This window comes from Neopelma chrysocephalum, unplaced genomic scaffold (genome assembly GCF_003984885.1).
Source record: "Neopelma chrysocephalum unplaced genomic scaffold, ASM398488v2 Primary Assembly neopelma1_323, whole genome shotgun sequence".
Taxonomy (NCBI): domain Eukaryota; kingdom Metazoa; phylum Chordata; class Aves; order Passeriformes; family Pipridae; genus Neopelma; species Neopelma chrysocephalum.
This window is the reverse complement of record NW_020897986.1, coordinates 2,443,479-2,456,971: the sequence shown is the minus strand read 5'-3', so window position 1 is coordinate 2,456,971 and position 13,493 is coordinate 2,443,479. Positions and strand designations below refer to the sequence as shown.

Here is a 13,493-nt window from a genome sequence, read left to right as displayed (position 1 = left end):
ATTTTATTCCTGTGGTGAGTAGGAAAAGTTCACTGAGAGCAGTTAATTTGCTGTCCCTGCTTCTGGCTCTCTTACTGTCCTTGGCTTACCTGTTACCCACTGGAGAACCCGTCTTTGAACACAGTCTAGGGGCCAACGTGAGGAGAACCTTTCTCAAGACTTCTGTTTTCATGGTTTGGGATGTTCATTTATGTAGTATGTGTTGTTTGTTAGATGCAGATCAAAACTTTCTCTGCTTATCTTACAATGAGTTAACGAGTAAGTACATGACTGTAAACCACCATGGATTCTACTCTTGTATCAAAGGGCAACAGCTCTCACTTGTAGAATGTGGAAGCAACACCAATTTGCTACAGGAAAGCAATTTTGGAATAGGCTTTATGTTTAAAAACCTCTCAATTAAGGCAGGAGAAGAAATTAGACTTCTTGTGTGTGAAACAAATGATCAATTTATTTTCTCCCATTCATTCTTTTTAATACTCTCAATTTACATTTGTTTTTGTGCAGCCATTTGTGATTTGTTTCCTACTTCACACTAATACATCTTACCTAAACTCCTCTATATTTTGAGATAGCTGTTCAAGGACAGAGCCTTTTGACTACCTTTACCTAATATATTTTAGTGTCTAGAACTTAAAAAACCTGATCTTCCATATGTGACTTCCTTGGTAAAGGTGAAGTATCTTGAACAGGAGCATGATGCTTAAAGATGTTTGAGATTTTTAACTTGCAGAGTGTAGTAACAAAAAAAAGTACAACTTAACTCATTTTCTTGTTTTTATAGGTAAGAGTAAACCCAGGCAGGAGGATGATAAAAATTTTATACTATTGCCTTACACTTAGTCTTTTCTGCCTTCCCTCAGCTCCTCTTTCTTGTAGCTTGTTAAGTGACTAAAGTTTAACTAAAAGCAGAATAACAGATTGTTATTTTAAATGGGATTATACTTTTTAATGGGTATTAAAATTCTATTCTAAGTGCCTGCAACAGTGTGCAGGTGCTGTGTTAAGATGGCAGTGGATGTGGATTACATCTGCAGGGTGGTGGGATGGGTAAGGAGTTGCTTACACAAGTCTTAGCAACAGGTCTGTATTCCAGGGGTGAGAATTGTTACCTGTTAAGACTTAAAGAGAAGCTGCTACCAAAGAGATGATCATCAGTTAACAAATGCCTCTTTTTAGTCTTCAGGGTTTTTTAATCAGTCACGCCTTTCTTAGCCAGGAATCAGTTTTTTTTCTGGAAATACTACATATATGCTTTGCTGTAAGATAATATTTTAATAACACTGTCGTTATTTCTCGTGAGCAGGAGACTCTGCAGCATCAGATGGACACGTTGCAGCAACACAACAAAGAAGCTATGGCAGCTTTTAAAAAACAGGTAGCAAAATAAGGCCTTCTAGGTTTGACTGTGAGATTTTTCTAATATGATGGCATCGTAGCAAGTTACCAGTTGGTGTGAAAATATTTTTCTGTTGCATGTAAAATGTTAAGAATAAACAGCTCAGAGAAATCATGTCCTTTTCTTTTTTCTGGGTACAGTATAATGCTTGTATTTTGACAGGTCTTCCCAGTAAAGCCACTCCTCCTGGGATTTTTCTTCTTTTCTTTTTTCGAAAAACTCCTAAAGAAAAAAACACTTCTTTTAATACTTTTCTTATTCTGTTTTGGTTTTTCTTTTATTTTCTCCTCTAAGATGGCATGACCTCTGCAAGGGTAGATTCATAAACCACGGTAAAAGATCTGCCACAGAACTCACTCTGGCCAACATGTGTCAGTCTTGCATTTTACTCTCCATAATATATAATGAGTAAATACTAAATGCTGAAAGAGCTTGCAGAGAACATAGGAACTGAAACTGTTGCACGTGGTGATGAAGAATTTATCACCAGTGCTGCATCTCAGTCCTGTCACACAAAAAAAGAAATTGGCAAGCAATTAATTTTTTGTCTTGAAAAAATAATTTGAGATTCACAGATCTCTGTTTGTGACTATAGTTTAAAAAAAATAAATCAGGAATTACACTATGCAGGGTAACATAACTACATTGTCTTGTCAAGCTGCATGAATAAAATTAATGTCATGTGTTGCATTGACTTTGTTTGTTTGTTTCTTTTTTTTTTTCCTATGCCACTGATAATCAAGCTACAGGCAAGGATGTTTGCCATGGAAGAAGAAAAGGTACTCTGTAACTATTTGTTATTTGTCATCCAGAGAAGTGCATATGCAAATAATAATGCCATATAACTTACCAAACAAGTATAAACTAAGTAAATTGTAATTAAGTTATTTTTCTTGCTATGGCCTTTGCAAAAGGAATTTACTTCTGGGGGTTTTTTTGTTTGTTTATAGCCTATGGAACTTTACTCCTGAATTGTCACTTTAAAATTGGTTTATGCTAAAAATCAGTGGGGGAAAGAGTGTTCTTTGATATTTCTGTATTGAAGCTATACAATATTTACTTTATTTGGGGCTGGGGTTGGGACAAACTGTCTTTGGCCTTTCCAGGTACTAGTGAAAAATAACATTTCTAACTGGTTTAGGGAAGCCAGATTTTAATAGGGCTTTTCTTGATTTAGCTGAGCCGGTTTCATAAGAAACTTGAACTAAACTGAAGCAATATATACTTAACCTTGAATTTATGTGATTTTTCTTAACCACGTGAGTTTTTATACCGAGTTGAGTGCCTGTTTCCTCCTCTGAACGAAGGATTTGCATTTAGGGTACTAGGAGCCTGTTTCAAAGAGTGAAGTCAATGTGTGTGGATTCTATTGTTTCCCTCAAATTTCCCAGTAGTTAAGAGCAGATGAGTATCTGCACATTCCATAGCAACTTGCACAGAAATTTTCAAACTGGTCAAATGGTTGGAAAGTGTGTCAAAGTAAACTTTATTGTTCACTGCATTTATATTTTCTGGTTGAGTTATTTTCTTGGTCATATTTGGAGTTTCTTCTTGCTAAGACATTCTGTTTGCCCACACGTACCCACTTATTAGTCTCTGATTTGTGTTTTCAGTGGCAGCTACTGTTTCAGAATTAAATTGTATGCTGATTAATTTTTCCTTCTAAATACTTCCATTGAATTGAATAGTACTTTCAGTGCTTTATACCAAAGTAACTGAAAGAATAAATGAAGCTTTCATGTTTCAAGACAGAGTTGAAAGACCAATTTTTGCTCCAATTGAGATTGTATGTACTGTTAGTCATGTGGATGGTTTCAGGAGATTGCCCAGCCAGCAGTGTGTTGGCAATGTCTGGAACATGCAGGGCTGGTTGAATGGATGCATTTGTGTTCCCTGGTGTATTCTCTGAGATTTGATTCTGCTCTCCACTGGGTTGATTGCTGCCTGAGATTCTTATCTGATTTAATTCTACTGAAATCCTTTGACTTTGCTCACGTGCTCATTTTATATATGTGTGTGTGTGTATGAACACACATGTATTTTTATATTTGTATATATAAATATACAAACCGTACTTAGTGATTCTGTTGATAGCAGATTACACTTCAGTCTTTGTGGTTTGGAAAAACTGAGGGAGTTGTTTCTGTGAAGACCCTTCTACAGCAGATAAGAAAATGGATTTACCTGAAACTTTTCTTTTTATATTTAGTGTTTTTGTTCTAAATTAAAATAACTTATTAATTCTGCCTTTGTCAGGCTTGTCTCTCCAAGAACAGATAATTGTAAGACTTGCTGAGTATGGTCATAAGTGGTGAAAACATGCTATTGTGTTTACACTTTTCTTTGTATACCAACATATTTCTACAGTTTAAGATTATTTAGCTGAATTTTTCACCAATGACTTATTCTGTCATAGCAGAGTCCAATTTCATTTCTGTAACATTCTTTTTGATGAATTCTTAATGCAAATGCATTTATCCCACCCAAATCCTGAAGTACAGTTTTTTTGAAAGGGAAAATACCAACTTGCCGTAGAAACAAAAGAAAAAGAAATTGATGGACTGAAAGAAACATTAAAAGCATTTCAGGTAAGCTATTATTTTTGTTAAATAACTTTTATTTTTGGATTGCAAGTGTTTTGGGTTTAGTTTTCTTGCTAGTAAGAAAATAGTTGTTTTTAAGAGGGTCTTTAAGGCCTTCTCATCTAATCTTTCTAGGACATGTAGACATATGACACCTGACTAACACTGAGTTTCTGTTCTAATCTTCAGTGCCAAGACTACTCTAAGGTAGCCCCTTCCAACTAATGTTCTCTTCCTCCAGAAGAGCTGCAGACCCAAAGGTTCAAAGAGTGTGTGAAGTGGGCTTTCTTCTCGCTTCCACAGCCTTCCTGTTTCTTTCTATTCTTGTCACCTTACTTCTCACCTGTCTGGAGTCTCTGGTTTTGGCCTCCTGAACAGAAGTAAACACTCACTCTGGGCCTCCAACTTGCAGTGCTACCTGTGGGTTTGGGTATTTTCCTTTGTTTCACAGGGAGGTGTCTGTATTTACCACTTAATCCATGGTTTGAGACCAAAGCAGATATATTGAAAATGGATTATAAGCATTGTAATTCATTGCCAGATTTCAGGTATTACCAGGAACTAATTATTTTTCTACTGAAAACTGAGTGGGATAATAATGAATTCTATTGAAAACAAATTAGTTATAATGGATTATTACTGTGATTTTGCAACTTGCTTTGGTTCTTATCAACATTCTCTTGTGATGGGATGCATTTACATGGTATCAGATTGTTTATTTAATCATGTAGTTAGCACTGAATGTATCTTGGGAGCAAAAGAAATTAATTCCCAGGGTTGGCCTTCTGTACAGTGTCTGTAAGGATTTTGTTGCCTTGTTCAAACCTTGGCATAGCACAGATGATGTAGAATATCCCTCCATGGTCTGCTGAACGTAATATGTGGACAGCAGGAGGAATAAAAGATTCCACTGGCCTTTCTCTTGTAGGATAAACCAGAAATTTAAAAGAAGGTTAGCTTAAATGTTTAATGTTCACAGATCAAACATTTGTGTTACAGTATAGTTCATATCTAGGAAATTCTGCTGTGGCTTGAGGAAGCAGGAGGTCACAATGAACATGTGATCCCAGGAAAATTGTTTGGAGGAATTTTAAATTTGATTCTGTATTCCTCTTTATCCAGAGAGTCAGAATTCTACCTTAAAATGATGGTTCTCCTGTTTTTCCCTGGAAATAATGTTTTCTGCATAAGATTTGCACACACTGGGTTCTCTGACATGACTCTTTTTTTTTTTGCCTTTTACTCTTAAGTGTTGTTCAAATCAAAATACTCTGTCAATGGTGTATTAAAATAGTGTTAATGGCTTCTAATGTCAGCTGAATATTATTAAAGCATGTGAGATTGATACAATATCTCTTTATAGGCTACCATTCAGAATATCTAACTAGATGGTTTTGGGACTTTTTTTTCCAACAGGGAACAGACATATATTCCTGTAGGAGTTGAGGGAATACTTTAATTACTATCTCTGTTTTCTTCTTTCTAAGAGTCTAGTTTACAGAGTTTGGTCCATTTACACTTTATTTTTATACCTGTCAGAAAACACAAGGTTTTATGCATTTTTTCAAAACTCCTCTAGTAACAAATCAGTGTAAAGTGGTTTTACATAATTTAAATATTGAAGTGAAATTACGTAAAATGAATCTAATAATAGTGTCATCATTAATTCAAAACCAGTATTACTGTGTTGGATGGATTGGCAACAAATGCAATTGAATGTTAGGTATAACAATACCTAAATATGCAGGTTGTTGTCAGAAAAAATGTGAGTACAATTCATTGAATAACTCTCTTGTTTTACAGATTTCAAAATACACTTTACAAAAGAAACTGAATGAAATGGTAAGAAATTAATAAAAGTAAGAAAATAAGGAAGAATTTTTATGTAAAGAGAATGTCTGCTTAGAGCATAAATCAATGCTAACCAACTTTAATACTTAAATGATGTGTGATAATTATTACAAATAATGCAAGGCAGTGCCTCAGCTTCGAATGTGAAAAACTTACAAATGCGATGTTTTTTGGTTTTTATAGTGTGATAGCTACTGTTTAGCATGTGGCATTTTTTCTCATTGAATTAAAGTAGAATAGGTACATTTGTTCTCTTTATAGACCAAAGATTTTTTATAAATGCTGATTTGAATAATATAATTATATTTCTGATAAGACCTAGCATATTCATCTCAAAAAGTAATAGGTAATTCCAAGAAGTTTTTAGTTTTGTTTTTAAGAAAAAAATGCTCTTTTTCCTCTCACTCTTTTTTACTCCTCAGAATTACTTCTTAACATCAGTTCCCCTGAACAGTTTAGATTTCATCCAGTCCAGCTCACTCCCTTTGACACAGAGAATAAATTTATACGGAGTGACAGCATAGTTGCTCTGAACCCTGTTGTCTGTTTTAGGAAGTGAAAGAGTGAGCTGCAGAAACATTGCTAGGCTTGATTGAATAAATGCTGTGAAAATTCTGCTGCTGCTCAACTGGAAAGGATAAAGATAATATTGTCAGACCATTACAAACTGTGATTTTAATTAAGAAGCTCAAAAAACTAGAGTCCAGTTTAGCTTTAAGTACCATGACATTTGTACTGAAAGTCATCTTCAACGCTACAGTGGTTTTACACAAAATATGGTGAAATTGAATAATGTGCCCTCTGACCTGGGAGATAAGGCTACAAGTTAAAGATCAAAGGCAACATAAAATGTGGTTTGTCTTACTTCACTTTTAACTTGTATTTGTTCTTAAAATGCATCTGATCTAAAAACGTGTGAAAAATTTACAAAATTATTGGACTTACATTTAGGTCATTTCACATATTATCTTTCTTTCCTAACTTACAAGCTCAGTCTTCCATATGAGTGAGAAAATTTAAATGACAACACCTTTTCTGTAAGCTGGAAATGCATCTGTGTTGCTTAAACAAATATCTTCCTTTCTTATGTTTGGAAACTTTTCAATAATTTGAATTATTTGAATATTTTGAAAACATTGGTGTACCGTACCTTTGATACGGTATGGTAATTAAAAACACTATTGAGTGGGGCACAAGATACTAGAAATCCTGTTTTACGTGTAGCACTAAATGTAACATGTACAGTTTGGACTTATTTATGGGAAGATGCCCTGATATGAAATGATGCAAACAAAAAACCCACAAGGTAGACAGAAGTGAATTCTTCCCTGCAGCCCTATGCAATAGTGTGCTAATATGCTTTTAGACCAGGTCAAATTCTGCCAACTTTACTCCTTGAGTAGTTGCACTGAAAAAGATGAGTCAGAGTAGTAGGTGCCCATGTAGACTCTTGGTCATTGCAAATGGCAGGGTGTTTAAAAGTAAAACTGGTTGAAACTCCAAACCATTCATTTATTTGAGGTCCATTTCTATTTCAGTTTTAGCTTTGTTAGGGACAGATTGGATCGTGCCCTGGCTCGTGTTTTGAGAGTAAGCAGATGTGCTGTTCAGTTTATATCTGGCACCTTAGAAACCCTGCCAGGCAGCCAAGGAGCTTCTGTGCATGCTGGGAACTGAGCATGCCTTACTGATGGAGCATTTAATTCTGGTTTTGTTCCTTTAATTCTGTTCTTCTAGTCTAATATATGCAATGTTAATACTTCACATATACGCCATATTTTAGCATGCTATCCACTGAAGTTTATGTGAAAATTTAGTGCTGGTATAAATTTTACTATACATGCTATAATTTTGAAATAGTGGAAGGTTTTGTTTCGTTTGAAAGACTGCATAGAGACAAAGAAATAAAAGATTTCTTTTCCATCATCTGTCTTTATTTTGTTGTTTCCACAATGGAAGTGTTGGTTATTGCATGCTGTGTAGTGGCTTTGCACCTCACTACATATGGACAGTAGTGCTCGTGCAGTCAGGAGGCTGCAGGGTGGTTACTGCAAAGCCAGTTCTCTTGACAGAGGGCACTTGAGTGTGAGCTGTGTGTTGCATTCTTTAATTGCTGCTGAAATAAGGCCATAACTGCCCAGAAATGGCTGTGCTCAGGTTTTGGTTACCTGGCAGGTGATTCACTGTAGAATGCCAGAACTCTCTGCATGTAGCATCTGTTCTTGTCTTCCCTTGCAAACTCACGTTGGCTGATCCTGGGCATGTCTGAGAGAGTGAGCATTTGGAGTTGTTTGTCTTCTGCAGTACCTAAATCTTAAAAATATATATATATATGTTGTAGTGCTAAAATGTAAAAAAACCCCAAGAATGAGATTGAGGCTGGTGTTGACTGCTTTAGAAACCAAATCTGTGCAATTCCGAAGAGCAAATGTGGAGTGCAAGATCTCTATGTAGTCAATGGGGACAGTGCATCAGTATCAGTGAGTATAGCAGATGGGGTGAGTGAGTGCCTCTGTGCAGGACTGGTAACTAGTCCAGTTTCACTTGCTGACTGTGCTTGTACTGGTAAACTAAATGTGTGTGAAACCACTTAGTGAAGCTGCAATGAAATGGTCTAAGTTGAATAAACTCTATTACTCTTCAGAGAAGAGGAAAGGTGGATCTATATAACCCACGTTGTTCCCAGCAGACAGTCCCTCAACTCTGCTTGCATGAGTCCTACCTGACATAGGCCAACGTGTCTCAGGGATATTTTAACAGCAATACTGGCATTTCCTGAGAGCTCCCCTGCCACCACTTAGTTTTCTAATACAGATGTAGTTGCCAAATGAATGATAAAGTAATTACTGCAAAATGTGTAAAATATATGAATATATGAATGTATTAACTATATGAAACTTTAAAAGTTGGTTTGTTCTTAAAAATCTGTGATAGGAATGTTATTTTTATTTCCTTCCTGCATTTTTAGGAGTTTGCCTGTAATCATACTGTGTTGTTTAAAAACACAGTGAGAAGGCAGTGATATAGGATAAATTGTTTTTAAGTAGAAAAATGGTAGGAATTAAAGGATCTACTGTGGAAGAAAAATTCCTATTTCGAAGATTTACAATTGGTAACCCTTTGCATAATTTTCACATGATCTTGCCTTAGGTCTCCGTGCCACTACATCTCCTTTGTTTCTCTGACACTTTCACCTCCCAATTACCACCTTCTGCTTCACTGAGTACCTCTGACTAGTGACTCAATTTCCAGAATATCTTTGAGATATGAGCAATTCCCTCTTTGTGTTCCTCCAGTCACCTACTTGACCCTGAGCTATTTCTCTGGTCTAGTTCCACCAAGAAATCATTGTGCCTCAACAAACCATATGGCCACAATCAATTCCACTCCCCATCCCAGCTTATCTTTATTACTAGTGGAGGGCAGGGCAATAATTCCTGTTCTTGCAGTATCAGACGTTAGGAAGAGGAACCAAGATTCTGTGGGTCTTACTCCAGCTCCAGGGTCATCCCCTCCCTATCCTGCAGTGTCTCCTGATGTTTCTTGCTTGTCTTCTATGGAAAATATTTTATGACCTTTTCACTGTGAGCAGAGGAATCATATACTCAGGCTTTTATTTTATAGTGCACTAAGCCTAGAGAGCAGCCTGCCATCAAAAATCATATTTAGGCAAGTGGTGAGCTCTTAATAAAACTCTTGCAGAGAGGGCAGGCCAGTTCCTTTTTTTTTTTTCCCTGGAAAGAGCCCTGTGAAATAGCAAAGCATATTTCTACTTTTTGAGAGAGGAGGAGGGAGCATTAACACTGTCTTGCTGACTTAAGAAATAAATTGGGATAACACTAAGAAAAAATCCATATTAAAAAAGTGCAAACCCCCTCAGATCTTGCCACAAGTCTCAAATCAGTGATGCCTCCTGTTCCTCAGTCTCTTAGAATAAATACACCTGAGGGACTATCAGGAAAAACAAAGAAAATTTTTCCCTTTAATTTTTCTGTTATAAAATCCCCCTCCTGGCATTACTTAAGCACAGTTCTTCAACAGTTAACTTCTGATTAGGGAAAAGAGAAAGTATATGAACATTCTCAACCTACATTCCTTGCAGTGATTCTGTAAGTGGTGGTGTTTCTTTACCAGTGCTTCCATTATGACTTTCCATTTGCTGTAGTGTGTTTAATTTCATACCTTATAAAACATGAGAAATTTGTATTGTATATCCTGTTTTGCTGGCCTTATGGTGGTCATTTCTTTTGATTACTCTCAGCTTTTATTATCCTCTGATGCTTGGACATGTATTGCATTTGTTACTGTATGGAAATGGAGCCTTGCATAACCCAACCAGACTGGGCCAGATGCATCCTTGTGTAACCTGGATTTACACACAGGGATGAATTTGGCCCAAGTCATTTTAATTGCTGTGTTGCTTTAGTGTAGATTAGAAATGCATTAGATATCTAAATAAATGGTTATCCTTTCTGAGAAATTAATTTAACCCATTCTCCTCAGAAAAAATTAATTTTAAAACTGACCAAATAGTACCTACAAAGCCATTAACGAAAAAACAATACAAAGAGGAACACAAAAAATTTGGTACATGGGAAAGAAAGGATAACAAATAGCTTTAAAAAAATCATTGGCATGTGTCACTGAATAGTTTCCTGTGAATATGTATTTTCAATTGCCCCTCACAAAATGAGAGATTGGTAAAAGTCAGTAAATACATTTTAATGAATTACCATGTGGGTTTCATTGTGGTAAAATATTACTTGGGCCAACATGTCAATAGAAGTAAAAAGAAAGTGTTAGATATTTATGAAAGTAGTTAGAAACTTCCCTACTGATACATGATCTTAAAGTAGAAGCGAATTAATCATATTTCAAGATACTAGAACTGCTAATTGACACTGAGGAATTAATAATTACTTATTAAAATGTTACTTATATTTTCCTAGGAAGCATAGGCTATTAATCTGCATTAGTTTCACTAATCTAAATCAGTCACCACTACTACAGAATTGCTTGATGCACTTCTGATTTTTAGCAAGCGTGTTGAAATTCTTTTATTTAGGTGTCAGGTACCCAAACTGTCTCCTAATTGTTCTTGGGCTGTGTCATTTTTGACAGTCCCAGAACTGGAATGGGTGAGGCTCTCAGGTGTCTCCGGAGGTGGCTCCAAGCAGGGTCAGCTGGAGCTGGTGGCACAGAGCCTTGTCCACAGAGAGAGGCTGCCTGTGCAGCCTGCTCCAGTGTTTGACCACCCTCACAAGAGATGGTTTTCCCCTCAAGTGCAATTTCCTGTCTTTCACTTCATGTCCATGAGCACCACTGAAAGGAGTCTGGCTGTGATTCCTTCATTCCTTGCACACACACACCCCTCCTCTACATACACATTCACCAGATCCCCCCCCCCCGAGTCCCCTCCTCTCCAGGCTGAACAGTCACAGCTCCCTCAGCCTCTCCTCCCGTCTCAGGTGCTCAAAGCCCTTGATTACCATATTTGCAAGTACCATCTTGAAAGTACCCTGTACTTTGAACAGTGCCCTTCTTGGTAAAAAACCTGTTTGGGTGTTCATTGCAGTATAGCCTAAAACGTTGTCATTGTTGATTAAAAGCATGTTATGCTGGAAAGCGTTTCAGAGCATGAAAGGAAGACAGTGCTTTTACTAATGGCTTTTCAAATGTGGCTTTGAAGAATGGCTTGCTTCTGTTGTGTAACAGGAGACCACAAACGTCCATAGGCCTTATTTTCACCATGAGTACACTGGCACTGATGCCAAAGTTCAAGGAGCTTGTTTTCTTACCTGTCTTCAGCCACTTACTAGTTTGTGCCCTGGACTCCTCTGTGAAGTTGCTTGGACAGTGGGTTGTGGGGAAAACTTGGGATCAGGATTTGAAAGCAGTTTGTACAGTTCTGCAGGCATTTACATGGAGGTTCTTCAAAATATAAGGGACAACATATGAAAATATGTAAAAGTATTTTTGATAATCTAACACACAGGTGAAGGTCTTCCTGCTCTCTGAAAATGGGAACTGATCACTAGCTATGAAATAAACCACTGAGATATTCCAGGAATGATTTTGCATTTATGCTGTTCCATTCAAAAGCATTTGAAGAGCTACTTACTGTCAGTAAATGTGTGCTTCATTTCTGTTCCCAACAGGATCAGAAATTACAGATGCACTTGACAGCGAAAGAGGAGCATCATAAGAAACTGAATGAAGTCGAGAGGTGTTATGCTACTATTGCATCTCAGTTTGGAATCATAAAGGGGGTCCATGCAAAACTAGAGCACAGTGGTATGTATGTCTTAAATGTCCTCCTGAATTTGATTTTTCTGTGTTTTGACAGCACTGAGTTGGAGACACCTGACAACTCAAAAAAATAGCAGCTGCCCTGGGCCGAGTGCTGCTCTTTGCTGATGCACCACTACAGTTGTGTGTGTGACCACACAGGAAATGATACTGAGGAACTGATTTGTGATCAGAACAATCCAGCAGTAGATCCATTCCTTTCCAAAAAAAAAACCCCAGAATAAACCCAATCAAAAAACACAAAAAAGCAGCTTAATTTGGGCCAACTTCCTGTTGCCATTCAGCATAATCAGCTTAAAGCAGTTGTACCAGCTCAAATGAGGGGATGAAAGTAAAGGAATTAGCAAAGAGGGGAAAATGAATGCTTTTTAAATGTAGGTTTAATGTTGGAAAATGGATGAAAACCATTAATGAAATAATAAAAATTATTTTCTTGTACAGAAATACAAAATCTTAAACCAGTTCAATAAATAAATAGGGTGTTATGAATAATTTTGTGCAGTTATCATTGTTATGTAGATTCTTGCTATATGTCTATTCAAGCTTTATAAATCTATAGCACATCCCCATTCATGTGCTGAAACATAACAAAATTATTTGTGAAACTACTAGCAGACAAAAATACTATTCCACACACTTTTATTTTCTATAAATATTTAATTTTTATCTGTCAAATAATTACTCGGATAACCAGGTAATAAAAATACCTCATTGAAATGAAGTTTTGTATGTGTTAGTTTGAGAGAGAGATCCTTGTTTCTCATAGCAAAGTGATAAATTTCCATGCAAACATCACAGTGTATGTTTAGAATATAGACTTTTGTATTGTTTCATGTGCCTGGAGTTTTCATTCATGTAAACACATACACGGGACATAAATAAAAATAGGTGTTATTAAGGAAAAGAAGAAGTAGTTGTGTCACTGAAAACAGAACCAACCAACAATAAAAACAACAAAAAACCCAATCAATCAAACAAAAAAACCCCATCCAGATCACCAAAAAACTTTTGAAATACTGAGTCTTACTAAATTTTTAGTTTCTGCCTGAAACAAAAATTTTATTTTCGGTTCTAGTTTGAATAAACTGGTGACATATTCTGTGTATATTTGTGATATTTCAGTACCTCCAGTTATTTTTTGCATTCAATTTTTTATGAGGTTAATTTTTAATATTAAAAACATATAAAGGTAAAATATTGCTGTGTTTTGCTTTTATTTACATTGGACAGGGGTTTACTGTTATATCAAATACAAAAGTCTTTTTGCAATTTCTTGGAAAGATAACAATTACTCTCAGTACTTATTACATTTGAATGATTAAAAAAACCTTTTTTTTTTGCCATGTTTCTCC

The 13,493-nt window shown here is 36.2% G+C and overlaps 1 protein-coding gene across 9 annotated transcripts in view; it reads left to right on the top strand.

Moving 5' to 3' along the window:
* The window catches only part of CCDC73 (coiled-coil domain containing 73), a 65,105-nt gene that overhangs the window by 23,813 nt on the left and 27,799 nt on the right, over positions 1 to 13,493 (top strand). For all 9 annotated transcript variants that reach the window (XM_027705349.1, XM_027705351.1, XM_027705346.1 and 6 more), the window contains 5 exons: positions 1,307 to 1,378; positions 2,143 to 2,178; positions 3,913 to 3,987; positions 5,785 to 5,823; positions 11,991 to 12,126. In XM_027705349.1, coding sequence (XP_027561150.1) covers positions 1,307 to 1,378; positions 2,143 to 2,178; positions 3,913 to 3,987; positions 5,785 to 5,823; positions 11,991 to 12,126 — 358 coding nt within the window. The remainder of the gene's footprint in view (positions 1 to 1,306; positions 1,379 to 2,142; positions 2,179 to 3,912; positions 3,988 to 5,784; positions 5,824 to 11,990; positions 12,127 to 13,493) is intronic.